This window comes from Varanus komodoensis, unplaced genomic scaffold, assembly GCF_004798865.1.
Source record: "Varanus komodoensis strain SLA01 unplaced genomic scaffold, ASM479886v1 scaffold12, whole genome shotgun sequence".
In the NCBI taxonomy this organism is placed as follows: Eukaryota; Metazoa; Chordata; class Lepidosauria; order Squamata; family Varanidae; genus Varanus; species Varanus komodoensis.
In genome coordinates this window covers 7,450,236-7,473,968 of record NW_025335349.1, presented here as the reverse complement: position 1 = coordinate 7,473,968, position 23,733 = coordinate 7,450,236, and the positions used below count along the sequence as shown (strand labels likewise).

Genomic DNA, 23,733 nt, shown 5'->3' with positions numbered 1-23,733 from the left:
CTACAGCATTTCATTTGAATGCCTCACGGAATTCATTTCCCATCTCAGAAAGAGAATTCTGATCCAGGTGGCAATACTACATTACTTTTGGAGCATCGAATTGTTATCCATAGCATTTCTGTGGAGAAGTTCACCTATTTTAGGTATTCTAGTCTGCCTGACACTACACTCTATTTGATGTACACACTGACACCACATCCTGTATGCTCTTCCCTGTCTTTCCTATACACTTTACATAGAAAAATAACTCATTTTCACTGATTTACTCTATTCCACCGGAAACTACATGATAGCAACAAAAGACTCAGCCCAAAGAAGGGGGGTTTTTTCTGCTGCAAGGATAGTGTAGTCTTTAAATCAAACACATGTGTACACAAAAATAATGTATGAATAACATTTTTTTTACTTCTGCTATTTTCCCTTTCTGAAATGAACACACACAGAGTATCCTTTAATGGCTAGACAGATATTTTCTTTCAGCAACAGTTCAGTCCATGTCAATAAAATATTTGCTGATTTGATTTAGCAGCAAATAATTGATTGAGAAGGTCACATGTAAAGCAAACATCACCACCATGATTTCCAAACTTTGCCAGAGTAGAAGCAAACAGTTTCTACAATTACTGAAACTAGTCTTGCAAACAGTACGACACTGAAAAACACACACTATTCCAAGGTTTATTTCCTCTAAAATAAAAATTAGTATTCAGAGGTATTTCAGTAGATATTACTAAGAACAGAGGCATAAAAGCTATGCAAGTAATAGCAAGTTACAACTAAGATAGGAAAACCTCAAAAAAAGAAACAGAGAATAAATAGTATCTTAACCATTTGTCTACAAAATCCTGGTTTGTTGCAATTTTACATACAGTAGTCCCAAAGAAATGTGTATCAAGGGCAGAAGTTCTTTACTGTTCTCATTCGCCACGGCTGCTGCTGCTTCTTCTATCGAATTTATATCCTGCAAGGGTTTCTCCTCTTGCAATGGATAATCCTTATTACAACAACCCCTGTGAAGTGCATGATGCTGAAAATGACAGGCTCAAAGTCACCCAGTAAGTTTCGTGGTCAAGCAAAGACTAACCTTGTATCTCCCATCTACCCATTCCAAGACTACAACAATTATACAACACTGGCTCTCCTTTCATTTGTACATGACTAAAGAAAAGTGAGATCAATCTGTTTACCATGCTGAGCAAAAGTTCAAGGATACCATCACTATGCCCACTCATTCCACATTAACTTTTAAATATTTGCCCACATATTTTACTAGGAAGCTGTCTTATACCACCCATGTACTGTGGTACCTCAGCTCACAAATGTTTCAGTTCACGACCAAATCGGGTCATGAACAAAAATGTAAGAAAATTTTTTACTCAGGTTGTGAACTCCGCAATCGCGCCCATCTCCCCTCACCTCCCAGCACGCCTGCAATCATGCCAGTCTATGACTGCGGTCACACTCATGCAGGGAACACGGGCGTGATCATGGTCGTGCTGGGGGAGGGGGGAGATGGCTGCGGTCATGCTGAATAACAATGTTAATATTCTAACAGTCCCATCCACCCTGTCAAGTTCATCCCACCACACCTTCCCTCAGGTCTTTCCACCAGGCACCTTCTGTACATTTGATCTGGTGAAAACAAAGGACTGGACCAGCAAGTGACAAGTGCCTACCACAAAACCACTCACTGAAGCAAGATTTGAGCCACAAACACTTAAGACCTCTGCCATATATCTACTTTTACAACATTTATTTTATGAATTTAAACAGGGGATCCTGAGGCACAGGTTTGTCCACAGCCACAAACTGAGTATAAATGGATATATGTTCAGAAGTCCAATCTTCCAAATTAATTAATTCCAACCCAAATTAATGTTCTCAGTTCTTTTTGAAAACTCACCTCTGCTTCATGTTATTTCCTTCAAAAATTTGCTTCTCTCCTAGACTCTCTCCACAATTCATTCCCCTTGCACTAATTTCCATCGATCATTAATTTCCATTATTTCCCCCAAAATCATTTATCCTTCCAAACATTAATTTCCACTAGACTTCTCTGCTTCCCCACCCAAAACTATTCCCCATTTTAGTTTCTGACCACTCCCCAGAAAAATTACGAACTCTTCTCACAGAGACAGCCTGCCTCCATTTTTGTAGGGAGCTGCTGTGCACTATTTCTTCAGTAAGTCAGCTTGCCTGTGCAACTCTTCTCTTCTGCACTGTTCCCTATTCCTATGGCAGAGGCACTTGTGTGAGGCCAACAATGATCTTTTGAGATAGGGAAAGTGTGAAGCTGCATACCTTTTTAATGCTTTATATTGGTAATGTGTCTCCAAAAACCTCAAGACATTTTCTAATTGTTCCAGCCATATGAATGTGCATTGATTGTTAATTATTGTTCTGCCCTTTTCCAAAATGGCCTATTTGGTACACTGTATGCATTAAGGACAAATTCACAATTGCATATTAATCAAATTGGTATTTGACTCAGAGAATAAGTTTGGCTGATTCCAAACACAATTAATATAAATGATCTAAGCTCAAGATGGAACCGTAAAGTTATGCAGCTCTATACAGAAAATAACAGTTTGAGTTATAATATCTCTATCTGGACTACACTGTTAGGAGCTTTGGGCCAAGTGTATGGAATGAATATTTCCCCAGGTTTTTTTAAAGTAGGTTACAATCAACCCAATATGTATTTTTAGCTTCACATTTTTTGTTCATATTTTATAAAACTAAAACTAGAAACAGAAAGATATACTGACCAAATATAGAAGTCATGGTCAAAAGAGGTACCCTGCATCAGTAAAGAGATTAAAGGTATAGGCAAACTCAGCCTTTTATTCCTAGTGGGATGAATACACGAATACATGCCACCTGGCTTATAACTACTTTGCAAAGCACCAAGATTTTGTTTTCTTACTTAATAACTGGAAAGCAATCAACAGCTACAAGGGAAAGTGTAGGTGTTCTGAAAAACTGTGGATGCTACTGATTCAATGCCAGGAAAGACACAGCATATATTAACTCTCATCTTTTTCAGCATTTACCCTATGGCATAAGATCATGAACATTAACTTGTATATAATAATCACACATTCAGAAAAAGGATCCTTTACAAAATGATGCCTATTTCCCAGTCATCATGCAGGATACAATAAAATGCACAACACTCAGAAGATGCATGATGCAGAAACCTTGCTAAAACTGAGTAGGTCTGAGTCTGTTCAGTAGTATTTGGATGGGAAACTGTATGGGAACACTGCGTACCTCACTTGGCGTTTCAGGATGGAAGAAAGGTGAAATACAAATGTCAGAAATAAATATGGTAAAATGAGTGTATGTGTGCCTTTGGCAAACGAATATTCTGAGGCTATCTGGCAATGCAAGAACAAAGTTCCATATGTTCACAAGACACAGTCCCATCATTTTTTAAACTATGATGTTCAATCTCATTCTGCTGCACAGGTCTCTTGTTTAAAATTATTTTACAAACTGTATGTTGCCAGGAAACCTAGATCATGTGACAAATAACACATACAATAAATAAACACGTGCTCAACTAGGCAGCTCAACTATTGTCTAGATTGCACCCAATTTTTATTTGTACTTGTTAAGAGCCTTTTTGACAAGCAGTAATAGCATGGAATTCCATTCAGATGGTGTTTCCAAATAGGTTCAAATTCAGGCATAAAATCTCCAAGATGTAAGACTACAAAAAGAGTAGCCCATTATAAAAATACTACAAAATATTAAAATATCTCTTAATTGCACACAAGAATACTAAACGAACGACTGTTATTTTTTTTTAAAGGACTCTACTATTGCCTAGCAGCACCCAATTCATACAAGTGAGACGGAAGAATGAGACAGGGATTCCTAGGAGGCAAATCAGCCGCCCTCAACAACCCCCCTAACTGCTAGAGATCATGGGTCCTTCAGGTAGAAGCAAGTCTTCAGCTGGCAAACCTGTCTGCTATGCTAAGAAAAAGCTGTAAACCTAACGCTTTCTTTCCCTCAGTCTGAGCCTTTCAAAAGGGAGGGGAAAGGAGCAACCTGGAGGGTGGGTGTGCACTGTGCACTTATCCTTATTCCCTGATCCAAATGTCCTTGCCCCATTGATAAGGGAGGAAAGGGAGATGGTTAGCAGGGTAAGAACTGAGCAAAGAAAGGTACCTCACGATCTCTTCAACTGCAAGGGGTGTGCCTTTAGAGCTTTGGGCTTCCTTGGCCAATTTTTCTTTGGAAACCAATCTTCTCTCCTCACAGGAGACTTGCTACAGCCCCTCTGCTTGAGCTGGATACTTTCCAGATTGCAATGGCTTTCCCCAGAGCCTGTTCCATTTGGAATGGAATGTAAATTTGGAGATTCAGAGGGTGGAATAAGGGGTGAGGAGCCACTTCTTTACCATACACGTATTTTAAATTAATGGGTCTTACATGTCAAAATTAAGTATGTGGAGTGCATTTTTCCTCACTGAAGCACTTTCTGTGCAGTTCAGGTCTTCTAGATGGACAGAACAGGCAGGGTTCTGTATCTGTTAAATAAAATGGCAAATCTCTCACTTAACTAAAATGGAAAAGTAGAAACAATAAGTTCTAAGCTTCTGAAAAGTATTTAACATTAAGTACGAAGTGCATGTCTGTATCTTACATTACTTACATATCATAAAAATGCACCAAGAAGGCAATTTTGACTATACTTTCCAGCAAAGCAAAAACAGTCCTCATTCTTTTTTACTTGCTATACTAATTACACTAAAATGGCTCTTCTAGATTTATACTTTTAGCTTCAAAACAAAAGCAAAGAAGTATTGAAGTAATGCATTAAGGAGAAAAAGACTGATAGTGATGATGTCAAACTTGGATTTTACATTTTAATGCTTTGTTAAGCTTTTATTAGCTGCTGTTACCCAGCTCTCTATTATACTACAAAGATGAAGGCACAAAGTAAGATCCCTTAAATAAAACATTTTAAGTCTCTTTGGAGTGTTGCACTTTCATTCTTCATGTTCAATATTCATTCTTCCTACATACCATATTACCAATTCCATGATACTTTGACACTCAAATTATTCAGTGATATCCTAATCATGATTTGTAGCTAAGAGTAGAAGAAACGTTTTTCCCCCTTCTAACAAATTTATATTGGGGGCAAAAAGGTAAAAACAGGAAGCAAAAGAGAACAACATAAATGGCACTAAAATAAGATTACAAAGTTTGCAATCCTATACTTTGTTATGTTTAAGTAAGGTAACATCTAATTAGACATGTATAAAATTGCATTTTGAAGAGTTAAAAGAAACTCACTGATGATAATTCTTACTCTACCATAGATATGCTTGTGGAACAACTAGAGTAAAACAGTATCAGAATCTAATACGACAGACTGAACGAATGATGTTTAATTTTATAGTGCGTGTGTGTGTTCACCCTATGTCAATCAAAATAGATCACATAAATTCATTCTGCATCTGTAAAATGTATAGGCTGTACATTTTATATGAGATGTGTAATCCTATATAAGCTTAGAAAGATAAAAGGCATACCAAAAAGGCCTGGATGGAACAAAGTTGTAGGCTTTTTCTGGGTAAACTTGCATAGGATTGCACATTAAAATCTTATAAGTTAAACTTAACTTATTCCAATATTTTAGACACTTACCTGGAAGTAAATCAGTTGAACTCAATGACTTACTTCTAAATAGAGATCTACTCTTAGTGTAACAAGCAACCCCCATTGTTTAGATGCAACCACAGCCCTGATGTCAAGATAATACAAGAAGAATATCTTAATGGTGCTGTGACTTAATGGCGCACAACATCCTTTTACTGGTTTTGCTTGCTCAGGGACACATTTCTTGCATAGAACATTTCAATTCTTGAGTCATATTCATAATCAGCAATCTGACTGATAGATTATTTATTTATTTAAAACATTTATATCCCGTCCTTTCCAATGAATGGCTTAGGATGGCTTACAGTGATATGTAAGATTATGTGCCCAATGAGAGACAATTTGTGTCCTATTGGCAGAAGAAAAGAATGCACCTGGTTCTAGAAGGTCCTCGGTCAATGACTTCAGGGGCTACATCCACCCAGCTTTATCCAGCCATGGCATCAAAGAACATCAAAGTTGAAGGTAAAATTTCCTAAGGTGAACTGAAATATTCTTTCAATTTTGGTTTACCTTAAGACTATTAAATGACAATGAAGACTATTTAAAGGTTCAGGCTGAGTCCTCAAAAAACCCTCCTGCCAGATCTGCATCAGTTTTGGTCAGTGATATAGTTTGCCATATATTCTAATTAACTGTGGTTTGGGATAGTGGGAAGACATTTTTGTGTATGTCAAGATGTCATATTAACATCAGGTAGGCCAATTTCATTGCCTTCCTCATAATAGGTCCATCTTTTCTCCTAGTTGCTCTCTGAAGCTGGTTAATGTAGCTGTGTTTGATATAAGATATCCCGTTTTGTTCAAGCAAGGACTTTGAGCTGGATAGTGTTAGGCAATCTGCAATAATCCTTAAGTAGCCTTAAGGGGCCTATGAGCTCTGAGTACCCCGAATTAGTCCAGTATTGAAAACTGGGTTCTGCCATACCAACACAGAATGAGCAAAAAGCTCAGTCCCATACTGGTCTAACTATGTCCTTTCTATCAGATATACCCAGCTCTTGGGTCTTGAATCACATGTTGTTCTCCCTTTCTGTTACCAGGTTGTACTGTTTAAAACTCAACTCTCAACCTATTCCTGACCATTTTGAAGTAGGAGTAGGGCTAGGGTTTATTTATGTTTATTAATTCATTACATTTATATGCCATACCTCTTAGACAAAGGCTCTCAGAGTATACTAGTTAGCAACCCAAGTAACTCACTTTCTTTATTTTAATATTCATATGCCACCCCATTCTCATAGGCTCTGGGCAACTTACAAGAAATTAAAACCAGCAGTGATTAAACTCAATTAAAACAACATTAAAATATTAAAAACTTACCATGATATGTTGACTACAACTCATCAGTTTCAAAGGAATCTAATTCTTTTCCACTGATGTTGTTGGGGCAGCTTCAATTTCACTGCAAATGTTTATTAGTTTCATTGCACAATGACACATAATTTATACCTATGACATGTATGTAGTTGCTCATCTCCTTTTAGGAACAATCACTTAGAAAACATTAATTACAACTTTGAATGTACAGGCAGTACTTTAGTTATGAACGTCTGGGTTACAAGCAACATTTACTTATGAACAAACTGCCCTAATGCAAGAACAAATCCTGCCAGACAAATCTTATTTCATTTTTTGACTGGGTAACCTCCCAAATGGATTGTGGGAATGCTCTGGTCATAATCTATCTAGACTTTAGCAAAGCCTTTGACAAACTGCCCCAAGACATCCTGATTATCATACTAGCAAAAAGCGGGCTGGACAGTGGACCCAGCCATTAGGTAGACCCATAATTGGCTGCAAAATTGGACTCAAAGCGTGCTTATCAATGGCAAGGTTCTGTTCTGTGTGCAGTACTCTTCAACATTTTTATTAAAGTTGTAGATGAGGAAATACAAGGAAAGCTAATTAAATTTGCAGATGACACAAGCTGGGTGGAATACTATACCCTGGAAGACAGAGATAAGATACAGGGTGGTCTTGATAGGTTAGAACGCTGGGCAGAGAATAACAGAATGAAATTCAATAGGGACAAATGCCAAGTCCTCCACTTAGAAACAAGAAACCAAATGCACTGCTGCAAGTGGGGAATACTTGGCTCAACAATACTGCAAATGGGAAGGATCTTGGGGTTGTTGTAGATCACAAGCTGAAGATGAGTCCACGATGCAATGTGGCTGTAAAAAGGGCAAATGCTATTGTGGGCTACGTTAACAGAAGCCTCACTTCCAAAACACATGAACTACTAGTTCCCCTATACATAGCACTAGTCAGACCTCACCTAAGTGCTGTGTCCAGTTCTGGGCACCTAAGTTTTAAAAATGTGCAGAAAAGTTAGACAGGGTACAGAGAAGGGCAACAAGATGATTCAGGCACTGGAAAACCCTATGAGGAAAGATTGAGAGAAGTGGGCATGTTCAGCCCCAGGAAGAGAAGACTGAGGGGAGATATGATAGCACTCTACAAGTATCTGGAAGGCTGTCACAAAGAGGAAGGACAACTTATCTTCTCATTCATTCTAGAGTGCAAGACATGGAATAATGGACTTAAGTTAAAAGAAACCAGATTTAGACTAGATACCAGAAAGAATTTCCTCACTTCAGAGCAGTATGACAATGGAACCTATTGCCTGAGGAAGCTGTGGGCTCTCCCTCGCTGGAGACATTCAAAAAGCATTTGGAGAGTCATCTAAAGGGAATGGTATAACTTAATGTCCTGCAATAGCAGGGGGTTGGACTTGATGGCCTTCTGGTCCTTTCCAATTCTGTATTCTACTCCCACTTGCAGGAAGAAGCCAACTATGAGTGACTGTACAGTGCGCATCTGCACACTTGTGTATGAACATGGATTTTGAAGAATTCCAATGTTACCATTTGTGTAAGACACGACCACTGTGTGATTCTTTAAATAAGAGATTAACCAACTGATAGTATCTATAAATGTCTACTCAGAAGTAAGGCTAACTGAACTCCACAGAACTTACTCAAGAGAATTTTGTCTGGAACGTTTGAATAAATTATGTTTCCTTTAACATTTCAGTATATAAAGTACAACCTTATTTCCTATAGTTTTCTAGGGACCCAAGACTATTGTTGTAAAGTAGTCTCCACTGTTATTCTAATAACAACCCAGTATCAGGGAGCTTTTAAACACAGGTATGATCCTACAAAATTGAAGCACTTTTATTTAGTTGGAACTCAACGAAAGGGTATTAAAATCAATGGGATTTTACCTAAGGAAAATGTAGGAATGTGGGTTGGAAACAACTTTGAAGACAGGAGGTAAATGCTTTCTATATTCTAAAGTAAATATGTATTCACTTGACAATGAAGGAGAGTCAAATGGATTGAACAGCTTTTTCATTGAGGTAGGTTAGCCAAGAGCCAATGATTTGCCAAAGCTACACAGTGCACTTCATGGCTAAGCAAGGACTAGAATCCAGAGCTCCCAAGTCCCAGTCCAACAATCTAACCACTTCATCACACTGGCTTTCTAGAAAGAGTTTCAGGCGATAATCCAAGGCCAAAATTAAAATAAAAATGGAGGGTAAAATGCACAGTTAAAAAGGTGAAATGCTATTCAGTGTGCTTCATCTTGAAATTCAGAACATGTACTTTAAATACCTATTGAACATAAGTTTGGATCTGTACAAGATGTTTTTACACAATTTTCTTTGCTTATGTGAAAATTTCCGGTATAAATGAAGCAACAGTCTACAAGTATCTGTCAAGAAACTGTTTTAAAAAGTTGTATCCCAATTCAATTCATTAATTAAGATGGAACTCCAGATAGCAAAAGAGAGCTCTGATCCATGAAAAGATAGATCACTAAGTCAAAATGATTATATGCCAACAACTTCTTGCAACTAAGAATTTTCCTGTGCATTTGAAAGACAAATTAGACTGGGCACTTGGTCTTTCAACTTAGCTGGACAATTTGTTTACTTTTTCATAGTATCTAATATCACTCTTGTGGAAAAGCTAAAACATTATTGTTCTGCTGATTCTGTCACACTAGCATAACAGCCAGAACTACTACAAAAAACATCTAGGCTAATGAACAGCTTGTGTGAACACCTTGTTTAACAGTTTGAAGAACACTTCATGAAATGCTTTGTGTAGCAGCTTGAAGAATGGCTTGTGCAAGCGGAACCAAAGAACTGGATACGACCCTTGATCAAAGATAAAAATGGGGTCTATAAGCAGTACAGGCTTTGTCATACTAGAATGACACTATTATGCATTGAACAATTGTTTTGTTTTGTTATTTTTTTCACAAATGTACTTTATTAGACTCTAGTCTAAGTCCTGATCCACTATAATTGGTTCTCAGAAGGTTCCTCCAATTTTCTAAAAAAGCTTTTGGGAGTTATAGTAGGGAAGAGAGCTTTTTTCTGTTCAATGTACTCAGAATCCAAAATCCACATGAATCAAACTGTCCTAATGTATTGCAATAACTTAAAGCAGGAGGGACATGGCCTACCAAATTTTCATGTTAGGAAGCTTATAATTAAAATTAACTAGTTAACAACAAAACAAAATAGCTACTGTACTCTAATACTGACACAAGCAGATATGTATTGAAACGAGTAGGTACATCTGTACTACAATGGTATTTCAAGAATTTTCATATAACTTTGCTCAGGAAATATTATAGTGTATTGGTACATCCAGTTGCCAAAATTGCCATTTGCAATTAAAAATTAAAGCTGGCACTCATTCTATGCAGACAATTGTCTAAAGGAAGCTGGCGGCCTTTACTGTTTACAGTGCTACTGCTGTATCATGACTTCATTCAATCTGGAAATTTGCATTTTAATAATTTAATATTCTCACATTTATTTTCAGCTTGAATCGTATTTCAATCACACTTTCAAACAACAGTAGCACAAATCTTTTATTTTTTGGCATCTATGTGATAATTTAACCAAATATAAAATCCCTTGCAGTTCAAAATGTAAGGATTGGCCACAATATAAGTCAAAGTCAAGCAAAGATTTACATAAGTGATTACATGTTTCTCAGGCAACCAGCTAATCATATGCATAATTAAGCATATGCATAAGCATTTTCAAAATGTCTAAGTACTTGTTTTTCATTTGCAATGGTCTAACACTACTTAAATTCTTACTAAAATACTCAGTCCAAAACACTGTGCTTCTGTACAAACTATCTTGACACGTAAAGCTAATGTATTATTTTGCCTTTCTCTTTCAATTCATTTTTTCTTTTTAATACCCTTTCCTTCTTCCACCTAGTCTCCACATTTTACCACCCAGGAAAAGCTGACTGTGTTTGATGCTGTTTGCATCAACCATGACAGTGACAGTTCGGGGAACAATTTTCAGAATGGGGGGTGGGGGAATATATAATTATATATCAACTATAAAACATGTTTTCCTATCCATCCCCAGTCAACAATTCTATGTCTCCAAAATATGCAAACACAGAAAACTTCAACAGTCCAAAAAGATTAACAGAATATCCCCTAACCCAGAATTCAATTGGCACAGTTTAAGCAGCATATGTGACCTTGGTGTATTATTACAGGCATGCTAACAGTATAATCCTATACATAACTTCTTGGAAATAAATTCCACTGAGTTCAGTATAGCTTTCTGCAAGAAAAATGGGTATATGATTGCAGCCTAAATTAAGTATAAAAAAGGACCCATATATGTGTGAGAGGTTTGCTTAAAATGTAGGGTGGGGAGAGGCAGAATCTAGCTTTTACATCCCATCTCAAGTAAACAGTTAAATGCTTGTTCATTTTTTCTCTCTTGTAAACAACAGGATTTCAAATTTCTTAATTTTGTGGGATTTATGCCAATGGGTTTAGCCAGTGCTTTTTTTGTGAAAAAAAAAAAAGGTGCCAGAACTCAGTAAGCACACACACCAATCCCAAGCGGAGCAGCATCCCAAGCAGCTATCTCTCACTATCAGATAGCAGATAGCAGACACAATAGCAGCCTGCAGGCACTATGTTAATGATGTTTGCTGCTGATCTGCTATGCCATTCAAAATCACTTCCTAAAATCCATTGAAAAAAAGGTGCCCGCCGTTCCGGTGCGTTCTATGACAAAAAAAGCCCTGGGTTTAGCCATAACTAATTTAAATAAAAGCACTAACTCACAGAAATATTTTTTCTCACTATGTTTTACTAAACAATGTAATCTCTTATTAATCGCATTAGCCATATTATGTTGCCTACTTTAAAGAAAATGTAAAGAGAGACAGTAGTATACAGTAAAGTATAAATAATATCCTTTATGTTTGCCCTACTATACTTTACTAAATAATACTTTAATAAATAATGTTGGACCTCAACAGTCATTTGGAAGATGTTCTGTGGAAAGTAATCTGCTGCTACAAAACAATGAAGAACCTGAGGCATCAGTTCCAATGGTTCAAGACAAGATATACTGGGCATGATGCACATCAAGCTATATGTGTTGCGATTCTATTGTAATGAATGTGAGAAGGATATAGTAAGGCTCTAATCCTATGCATTCTAAGAAATAAGCCCACTTAAGATGGTGTTATTTCCACAAAACAATGCACAGAATTGGGCTACAGAAGTGTTTAAACTTTTGTGAATTATGCATTACCCAGCGCATGCCACTGATTTCAAAGGAAGCAGTGTGCATGAAGGATACACTACAGTGTCCATTTTCAGTATGATCAACTAAAGCAGCATACAGAAGTAAGTACTAAACAAAACCAACTGTACAAAGGAAGTGCTATGACCAAATAAATTTGTACTTTTAAAGGGAATATTCAGGAAATGATCAATTTACCATTTCTCCAAAATGCATGGCCATAATTAGTAAGTAAATAAACAAAACAGTTCTAATGTAATGGTACAACATACAAAAATTGACCTTTCAATTATATTACATGCAGAAAAATTATCTTGGCTTAAGGCTCTTCAACAGCACTAGACCTTTTGAACAAATGTCAAGTACATTATTTTTACAAAAGCATTTGTTACATTGCCCTTGATATTTACCATGTGTAATCTAACATCAGACATAAGTTTTCCCAAAAGTAAACTGAAAAATTCTAATTTATTTTAATCGAGATACATAGTCATGCACAGTCTGGAGTATTAGAGTGCAACACAGCCATAGCATATGGCAATAAGCATGCAAATAAAGTTGTACAGAAATGACTAGCATTATTTTAAAATATCCCCCTTAAGACTATTATCATCAATTTTCAGAAGTTGCATCCTATTCTAAACTGCCAGTTAAGTATCTCAGGATGGTATTAGTCATAGCAGTACTATCTGTACATTTATGAAACTTGATATAAGTGCATTTCTTTGTATGTAATCATTCCATAACCTATTCTTAAAAGCAGCCCAAAGTAGTCAAATGTCTGCATTGATAACATAATATTCCACATAGGGATGAAATATCTACAAAATTCAGTTGCAACTATTGGATGAAAAATTAATGGAGAAACTTTATTGACTTCAGTTATAAAAACTACACAACTTTTGTGATGCTAAAGGATGTTATCTGGAAATCCTCATCTTAATACCACTTGTGGCTTAGCTTCCTTGACTTCTCTGGTAGGTTAGGACCTGCAGCATAATAGCTTATACAGGCTGAAATGCTGTAGTAACAGTCAGGAGTAGCCCTAGGATAAATAACAAAGGGTGTAATTTGGTTCATTTCCAAGTGTCTGGTTAGTTTGCTTATACTGCTTATGGTCTTCATAGAGCCAGTTGGTGTAGTGGTTAGAGTGCTGGACTGAGGGTCTGGGAAATCTGGCCAGAGGAAGCTCACTGGGTTACTTTGGGACAGTCACAAATTCTCAATACAACCTTGCTTATAGAGTTGTTGTTGTGAAGATAAAATAAGAGAGGAGGAGCAGTATGTAAGCCGCCTTGGGTTCTTCACAAAAAAAGCAAGATATAAATGCAATGTCATAATAAAACAACCTTCCTGAATGTAGGGTCCTTCTAATGTCCTGCAGTTTAATGATGGGTGTTGTAGTCTAGTACATTGGAGGGCACCAGATTAGAGAATGCTGATTTATAGTACCAGTTTTATAGTACTGATGATATATAGTACTAGTATTTCTAGTACTTATAATGGGTGATGATTTTGTTACAATGGAAAGCCATATTCTGATTTGTATCCAGAAAATAAATTGACATGGAAATTGAAAAAGAAACATATTTTAAAGCTGTGTGATGGAAGATTATTTTTTGTTGATACTACTCAATCTGCAGAATTTTGAAAACAAAGTTAAGACATTAACTGCTTTTTTGCACCCTAGCTCATTGAAGACATTACCCTCACAAAACACAGAACAGGTATGCACACATGCTGCAGCTTAAGCAAGCCCATGAGTCACTTAGCCATTGTGATCATGAGAACCAGGCCAGTGAGTTCACTGAGCTGAACCTAGTGCCCCCTTCAGCTCAGCCCCACAAGCTCACCCCTTAAGGCTGAGTGGGGTGGAACAGAGTGGAACTTACTTCAGAAGCTTCTGTTGTGTCTGTAGTCAGCTGGTGCAGAATAACACCATTTCTTGAGATGAATTCAGCTTTTTTGAGCAGTGAAAATGTGATTAAAATATTACAGTAAAACTGTTTTTATTAATTACAAGCATTATTGGGGACATATTTACAAAATACATAATCTGTATGTATACCAACCATCCTTATAGTCAAAATTATTTCCAGTAATAGCTAATAAATTCATCATAATAGGAATAAAGTATGTTTTTCAAAGCCCCCTACAGACAGACACAAACAGTAATAGCTAATTGAAAGTTAGCTAATGGAAGTTGGATTAATACTTTTCATTATATTTAAGGTGTATATACAAATCTAATGATCATGAACTATTTTTATCTGTTCCCTACAATCATTTCCATACCTGAAATAGCTCTTTCCAAATATTATTTAGACAGCTATGTGTGATCAAATGCAATTACCATGAATAAAAGTCCCTGGAATGAAGAAATCTGGAGGAGGAAAAAACTTGAAAATGCATTTCCTACCTATTTCACTAGTAAACATTTCTCTTTTTTAATATGCATTCATTGATGAACTATGAACAATATCTAAAAATTACCAAAGACCTAAAAATGTAGTAGTGAACAAACAAGCAAAGGAGTAAATGAATGAATGGATATTGCAGAGATGCAGTAGTAACCTATAAACATTCACAAATATTTAAAGCTTGGGGGGGGGGGGGACACATTTGCTTCCAGTCATTCTCTTAGTAAATCTTATCAGTTTTTCCAATTTCCCCTTTTTGCCTTACAAATAATATCAAGGCAGACTTCATAAAATAGATTCCCAAATGAAACAGTAAAACATTAGTTTGCAACACATCCATTTTGCATATTCCTGAGATTCCTCCTCAAGGGCTAACAGCTTTATTGATGCCCTAAAATAATCAGGCTTCTAACCGAATGCCTCAGATTGTCAGTGCTTTTGTCTGCCAGAAGAGCAGATGGAACACACATTTGCAATTCACATTATGCTAAAATAACTAGCATTTTCTGATTTCTAACTCCCAGTCACTAACACAGATTAAATCTGCACTTGACTCAAGGCTTCATTAAAGAGCTGAGGGAAAATCCCGCTATGTCATTCTTCTGTAACTCATGTTTTCACAAATGTCAGGTTGGCTAAGGGGATGTTTAAAGTATTCAACATTGCTCTCTTCCAGGTATCATTACTCTGGGTAATATCTGAACAGAACATTCTCAGAAGATGCAACAAGAAGAACAACCCCTACCCACCAAAAACTAAACTGACAAAAAATGAATAACTTTAGAGAATTAAAGGATTCCATGGAATGGTTAATTAAGACATTGTCAGATGGAATAGTCATGTTAAACATTCAGTGGGACTGAAGCAAGGGACATTTTATTCCCATCCTAGTGATCCCTGCATAAAAGGTGTTTTGGAAGATTTGTTATAAGGTTGTTGACTTGCTTTAAGATTGCTGATTATATGAAGTCTTCTCTCTCACAGACATAAAAATGTAAGAATGAACCTTACTATGTCCTTTAGAGAATCATTCTGGAAACTTTCCTCCACCTGCTTCTCTCCAAACATTTTGGATCTCAACTCCCATCAGTCTGAGCTTGCATAGCCAATGGTCACAAATCCCAGGTTCAAAACATCTGAATGGGAATGCTGCATTATGATAATATAAGACTAAGCTTTTCAAAAAACCTTTACATATGTTTTGCTTTTCCATCCATCCGGGGTTTGAAAATGTGTGAAGAAGCTGAAATTACATCACTTTTATGCCACTTGGAGGTAGCTTCATTGTTGACTGGCGCAGCCATTGTTTGCTCTACAAAAGCCTACCTGTTAAGAATCCACCTCCTGATCTGTTATGCAGAAACAACTGGGCCCAACCGATTTAAAAGAAAAAGGGGAAGAGCAGTGCAGTGGGACTACTTGTAAAATCAGCATTACTATTTGCGAAATTGTCTTCTGAAGAAATGGTAGAAAAATTCATATACGCACATACAGACCAGTTGTTATCTCTGGAAAAGGTTAGAAAGATGGTATAAGAGTATGTAAATATTGTAATTACTGTACAGAATATTGTGGTAATAATTCATAACTGGGTGGAGATGGTTAACTATGAACTGTAATGTCACTGCCCATACTGTATTTAGAGATCTGGCATTGGGTGCTATAATTTAATGGAATTAAAATGAGACATATCTCTCACTGCACATGCCTTATGGTGAACTGTTCTTGTGTAACATGTATGATATAGCTGCTGCTATGCTTCCTTGACAATATTTCTTTTATAAAAAACACAGGAGTTGTAAGTGCTTAATTCTAGCAATCAACAATAGATAATGAAAATATGTTTAGCCACATTACAGTCAAAATTAAGCACATGAGTCTAGCTCTCTTTCATTGACACCATTAAGATTTAATGCACTTTGAAGTGAGCCCTTTGTATTACTTTACTGGGAATGGCAACAAATCTAAATGTAGGTATGCAATGTGCCAGTTAAAATGTCAACAGTGGGCTGGTATCAATGGGGTTCAACAGAAAGATGTTTGGCCTTGAGCCTCAGTTTACAACCCTCTTCACATATAAAATCTCCCTCTGTGAAAGGCATCCATGGTGAATATAGCTACTGTATAATCAATGTAAAACTGACTGAATGAAGACACCTACTGCATGATATTAAGTGACCAACTGTAGAATTATGAACTGGCAAATCTATGATTTAAATTGCATACTGCCCACTAACTGTAACAGATAAGAAGATGAATTATGAAACAAAAAGTTCCTTCTTTGAATTTTGCATCTTCCATGAACTTGCTAGGTGATCTTAGGCACTCTATCTCATCCCAAATTCCTGATCTGCAATGTGGGGGGTAATAATACTTACTTTACAGGGTTGTTGGAAAGGTAACAACTTAATGCTTATGAAGTGTTTTGGACACTCGAGTCTTCAAGTGCATTATGCAGGTGAAAACTACTGTTGTGATTCCATCTCTAAAATGGAGATAGTAACAGGCCTACTTTACAGGAGTGCTGAACCTTGTAAGGTGGTTGAAAAAAGCAGGTGCTTTGAAAACTTAGACTCACCTTAGACTTAGATATTTAAGAGCCATTATTATTATTATTATTATTATTATTATTATTACTGAACTATAGATTGTGATGCACTTGTGCATATTAGGAGCAGTATACAGAGTAAGAACATAACGTTTTTAAGTAGTAATCTCTCCTTTTACCCGAAACACCTATAAATTATGTGTACAAAAGTAGCTATGGACAATCCTATTTGAGTTATGGTTCTTACAGCCATTTCTGCAGAATCTGCAGGAAACCCTGAAATTTCCTATGGCAATTTGCTTTCCTAGGACCATTCCAATAACCCATTACAGGCAGTACTTAAATAATTTCAAAATGAAGGTTCATATCTCATCCTTCTTGTTGGGTTCATTAGCTGCACCTATACCTCCTAGTTAACCAACACATCCTCATCCTCCAGTCCAGAAAATGAAAACCTTCTGTTTGTACCACTTTTGGGAAAGCTGGAAAGCGTAAGGCATTCCATAATTGTCTTTACCACTGCTTCACCTACTATACATTTCACTTCTTGGAGGTGGTAATTATTGGAAGGAAAGAGTCCATTCAACCTTTAGTTAGCATACTCCAAGGAAGCAACCCTTTCTTCCAATCCCAATGCCAGCAGTGGCAGATTAATATAGCCATATGTCCCACAGTTTCAACAACATAACATTTGGTACATCACACTCCTTAAATTTATGCCCATTACTCACAAGGAGCTCTTTCCACATACTACCCTGGTGCTCCCATACACACAGTGAAAATGCCTGCCCATTTACTATAATTATTATTCCAAACAATTCAGGGAGGCTTCTATGGACGTTCTCATACATGACATGCGCAGCTCAATCCTATGTATGTTTAACTTTTAAGCTCAATATTCAACAGGCTTACTTTCAGATGAGGGCGCAGAGATTTACGGCATCACAGTGCAATCTTATACATGCTTACTCAGAAATAAGTCCCACTTAGTTCAGTGGAGCTTACTTGCAGGTGAGTACAGGATTTAAGCTTTAAAGTCTTAAATCTTCTTGGATTTGTCAGTATGCTTAAGCATTTTTGTGTCTGTAATTTGAATTTACATTTATTTTGAACAGCTCCTTGTTCACTTTCTGCTTTGCATTCACCACATCCACACATGTGGGCAAAAAGCGCAAAGCAGCTTTCACTGCTATATTATGTGAAAACGCCCTCAAAGGTTACCAGTCCTTGTAAAGTCATCCAATGGGGGTGGATGCTTCACTGTCAGGCAGCATCACCTCCACTGAACCCTACAGATGCTGTTCTTGGAGCATCACAACTACAGCTCGGTGGCATAGCACGTCCGACCCCACCTCCACACAACCACAGCGTGTCCCCTATGTCCATTCAGTCTAGCTACTCTTCTGTCAGGTAGGTGCTCCTCCCACTGCACCCATGTGGCAGTACAATCACAGCCTCAGAGCGCGCGGCTGCCCCGGCCACCCCGCGGTACTCACACGAACGCGTGGTAGATGAAAGCCCAGCCTCTGGGTCTCTCCAGCACGTTGTAGAGATAGTTTTGCAGCTTCCTGTACTTGGCGTTCCGCCGGTAGATCGGGTTGCTGCTGTAGGAGAGTGGCTTCCCCAGCAGGCTCATCCGGGCTCCTCCTCGCTTGCCTCTCCGGCTGTCTCGCAAGCCAAGCCCGCCGCCGCCGGTGCCCAACAGGAGCAAGCCGTCCGCTCGCGGGGGAGCCGAATTCAGGAGCACCCTGCCCCGGCCGGACTCTACATCCTTCATGCCGCTGCTGCTGCCGTGGCGCCCCGCCGAGCTGCTCTTCAGCCAGAGCCCGGCGGAGCCGCCCTCGTCGTCTCCTCCGCTGTTGCTGCGGGGCATGGCATCACGGCGGGGGCAAAAGCGGCGGCGGCAGCAACAGCTAAGGGTGCGGACACCCGCTTGTCTGGAGGTGGGAGGCGAGCAGCCTCCTCTAGGAGCTGAAGAAAGGCGGCGAAGGAGAAGAAGGCGGGAGAAGAGAGACTGGAGCTGGAGGCGCCTTGCGCTTTCCCCACAGCTCCCGCCAAGCAGGAAGGGGGCAGGGGGAGCCGTGGGGGCCACCTTGCTAAGCCACAGCAGGGAGTGAGGAGGCTTCTGGGATCGAGGGCGAGGGAGGGAAAACAGATGAGACGGCTCCCCTTACACGCGCCTGCTCCTGGAGATTGCCGTTGGCCTTCTGTTTCCCTCAGAGGCTGCGAAGCCGCCTCAGCTCTTCGGCTCCTTCTCTTTATTGCAAAACTTCGGAGGAACAAGAAAAGAGCGTCTAGTCACAGCTCTAGCGCGCAACAGAGTGGCACTCTTCGCCTTACAGCCAGAGCCAGGGACATCCACAAATGGCACAAGGAGAGCCGAACGAGGCGGGAGAGAGAAGAAGCCGGCTGTCTTGATTCACGGAAACTGTAAACATTCTCTCTCGCTCCTGCCGCTACTCTTGGCTTGTCAGTGCATTTTGCTCTGATGGGGCGAAAGCGCTTCCTGAGCAGGCAAGCAAGCGAGCAAGCTGTTGCTCTTCGTCCAAACGCAAAAGAAAGTCTCCCCACCCCGCTACCAAATAAAACGGGCACGGCAGAGAAGGCGGGGGAGGGGGCGTAGAAGGAGGCACTCGGCGCGTCTCCGTTCCCTCGTGCCAAATGGCAGCAAAAGGCACGCACACCGCGGCAGTCAGGATGGAGGTGGTGATAAATCGCAGCTTGTGGCGATTACGCAATGGGGAAATCTCCGCTGAAAAGTCATAAAACAGGGTCCAGTCCAGTAGCAGCAGCCTCAGCAATAGCGTCTCCTATTAAATGTCCTCGGATTTTATTATTTCTGTCACGCTTTGGAGGCCCCCGTTGCTGCTGCGTCGCCCTATTAACAACCACGCATCATGCATGAAACGGTCCTCTGCGCCCCCCACATAGGAATGGTTTGCTGAGGCCCACGAGAACCTACCCTTTGCTGAAAGAAAATGCGGCGACCTCGCCCTGCAAAATTAATCCCACAGGGGTGGGAGGGGGGAAGAAGGTTGCTCCTCCTTTTGCACTCGTAAACTCCCGTTAAGTTCCAAAAAGTTTCCACCAACCTCAGCCGCGAAGGCAAGGCGCGGATAGGTGAGGACGGAGTGGTCCACTCGACGTGTGAAGAGGAAAAGGGTGAGAACTATAAACCCCCGCTTCGAAAGAGGTCGCCGCCGTTTTCTTGCTCTCTTCCCAGTACTTGGCATGGAGCTCTTGGGAGAAGCACAGCCGCTTCTCTGCCCTGGGCTTGTTCATATTTAGGAAGCAGGTGCTCGTCCAGGGTTCGGGGCGGCGCTCGTCCCCTTCGTACTTACTGCAATTTCAGGTCTCTCCACGTCACCACCGTCTCTGGAGACTGGACTGACACCAAGTGCTCGGAAGCTATCTGCTGTGTCTAGCGGGAGCCCCGCTCCCACGTGACTCTCGGCAATTTTCGACGCGAGGCAATCGGCGGCAAGAGCCAAGTTGGGTCACTTCTCGCTTCAGCATCCTCCTGCAAAGGGGATCCTCGTGGGGGCAGGGAAATGGACCTGGCAGGAAAGCGAGTGGGTCTTTAAGGTAAATAGCATAGCTGAAAATTGGAAGCCCCGGCAAGCTTCAAGCGAGCTTGGATCAGGTGGCCTGCAAGGCCCCTGTCCAATTCTAGAATTCCACCAGGTTCCAGTTAGGAGCTGAAGCTTTTCTTTCTTTCGTTCGTTCTTTTTTCTTTTTATAGCAACTGTATTCCTCTAGTTGCTAGCACTTCCTACAGCTTAGATCTTGTTGCTCCTTTTCACACACTGCCTCTGAGGCTCAGCATGGCATTTATTTCCTAATGTCAAATACGCAGCCGGTCCTGTCATCCCCAAGCAGGTGAGCTGCTTGGAAAAGAAAACAGGTCAGGCAATGACCACAAACACAGCCATAAAGGAGAAGGAATGATGAGCCTCTAAGAAATATCCAGCATCATTGGTGCCACTCCTTCAGGCTAGACACTTTGCTCTTCAGGATTCATTTTAAGCATTTGTTTTGTTGCCAGACCCATAAATAATAAACTGAGAAGAACAAGAGGACCATTGCTAAGTTCTTCATGTAGGTCCTTTTGAAAATTACATGCTTGTTGGGAATGGGCTAGGCAATTATTCTTGGCATGTGTTCCAAGGTCAGGGTTGCACCAGCTCTTCTGATGAGAATGGCGATGTCTGGAAAATGGGGAGTGTGGGAATGAAGAAGCTGGAAAGTTGAAGATGCAGTTGTCTCAAGGCTGTTGCCCCCAGATGCTCAGGCAGACCATGGGAACAGGCAGGGTTTGGAAGAGAAGGAAGGGGCCAAAGGAGAGGAAGAGGATATGCAGGCCCTTGCCCTGTTTATTGCTTGACCCCATAATGCAGCAGAGGGAGAGAAAAGCTATCCAGCTAGAGGACCTGCATTGGTCTTGGGGGTCAGCTCTTCTCCAAAGAGACCAATCCAGGGTGATGGAGCCCAGCATTACTGAAACTGATAGTTTTCAGAAGTAGTTTCTAATTTGGATTCAAGAAATCACTCTGTTTATGCTTAGAAACTCGTCTTCTAGTGGCTTTAGCTTGCCAGTTATGAATTGCCAATAAAAAGCTATTTTGCAAAGAGAATGTCTGGTTGTGGTTTGGAAGCAAATAAGGGGATAACCAGCTCCCAACAATATCATCTGGTCCCCATTGCAAAGAGTGCAACCATTAAACCATTTCTCCTGATCAACTATATTCATTTGTGCTTCTTGGTTCCCTTCCTGTGTGATGGGAAAAGCTGTCATTTTTAATATCCATTTAGCTGAGAAATCAGCCATGTTTACTTCTAAGGTATTAGGTGTAGGAGCAGGATGCTGTTTCAAGTATTGTAACTTGTTCCAGCATACTCAATCTCTTTTTAAGCGGTTTGAGAACTGTAGCTTCCATTTCCTAAAGGAAATGATGCTTCAACAGACCTGCCAGCTTTTCTTAAAACTAAACAAAAGCAGTATTTCAAGTAAATTAGTGTAAATCTTTCAAAGTTTTCTTTAAAAACAACCATGTACCAATAGCCTTACATAGTCATAGATGTGAAACAATATACTTTTAGCATGCCAGAATGTCAGAGAACTCATGCACTTCATTCAGGCCTTGTATATATTTGTGCATTGCCCCAGTACTAAACACTGGAAATAATCACTGGACATAATTATTGACATGGCAGCATAACATCTTAACCTGAAACAATTTTATTGGCATATTTAAACAAAATCCAAAAATGTGTTGGAGGACACACAGGTAAACAATACGTTTACTAACTATACTAAAATTTTATATCATATTTTATGGAAAACCATCTCAAATTCTGTCAATATCTGAAAAGAAGAAAAAATAGATAAAGGTAGATTTATCAATTGATTTGACATGTTTTGTTCTTTTAAGAAGAAAGCCAAATTTTAATTCTGCAATTGAATATGCAAAAACATGGGGAGACAGGGAGAGGATGTGATGTGAAATCCCCCATATTTCTCCTTAAGAACAAGCAACTTTCCAATATAGCACTTCAGTATTTTAAAGAGCAAATGTAAATCCCAGGATGTCCAGTTGAAGTAAAGCTGTTCATTTCAAAGATGGGGTGAATTAGAATGCAGATACAGTCTTGCCTGGCAATTATTTCTGCAGTATACACAGCTCTCAGGAATCATGAGGGATGTTTTCCTGAAGGTAGGAGTCCTTCAGTTTCAGGCAATTCTCTAATCTCTTGAACCACAAGATAAACTGCAATATTCCCTCCACCAGCTAACACATTTTAAAAAATAGCAGGGTGAACATCCAGCACTTCCATTGTGCAAGTGTCAGATAGTGCTCCATGCATTAACTTTCATGACAAACACCACTTGTAGTACAGCTAAGTATTCACCTGCAGCAGGACTACCACCTGTATTCATTTAGTGGGGATGGGATGTTAGGCTGTTGTTACTGGATCACAGACACAGCAACTGTCATACGGAGAGGAATTCCTTTTCTCTCTATCGATATATGTCAAGACTGCTCCACTATTACATGGCTTTCAGCTAGGTGTCACTGAAGATGAAAGCTTGAAGAGAATCATGGTGCGAGTGTACTATCAGAAAGTAAAATATTTTTCATGGTCCATTTCCAGAGTTGATCTAAAGAGCAGGAAGTGGGGATGCAGACAGGTTCAAAATCTGGTTCATAGGCAGAAGCAAGGAATAACTCTTCCATTTGACAGTGAGTTGTTCACTAGGATAGCTGTTTTTGGTATGCCATGAAATGACAGGCAAGGTTTGGTTTAATAAATTATCACCTTATTTTTATTACCAGGGAGGCCCACAAGGGCTAGTGATATTTCCTGCCTTATCTACCAAATAAATTACTAGTGTTGGGAAGTATGCACCTTGGGTAATATTAACAGTGTCATTTCACAACTCAGATAGTGCTAGTAGAGTTTGGCCAAATCCTTCTGTTGCACAGGTGA

At 39.4% G+C, this 23,733-nt stretch overlaps 1 protein-coding gene across 5 annotated transcripts in view; it reads right to left on the bottom strand.

Moving 5' to 3' along the window:
- KCNQ5 (potassium voltage-gated channel subfamily Q member 5) overlaps positions 1-19,117 on the bottom strand; it is a 370,992-nt gene extending 351,875 nt beyond the window's left edge. For all 5 annotated transcript variants that reach the window (XM_044422148.1, XM_044422150.1, XM_044422152.1 and 2 more), the window contains exon 1: positions 18,741-19,117. In XM_044422148.1, coding sequence (XP_044278083.1) covers positions 18,741-19,117 — 377 coding nt within the window. The remainder of the gene's footprint in view (positions 1-18,740) is intronic.
- Between the last annotated feature and the right edge of the window lie 4,616 nt (positions 19,118-23,733).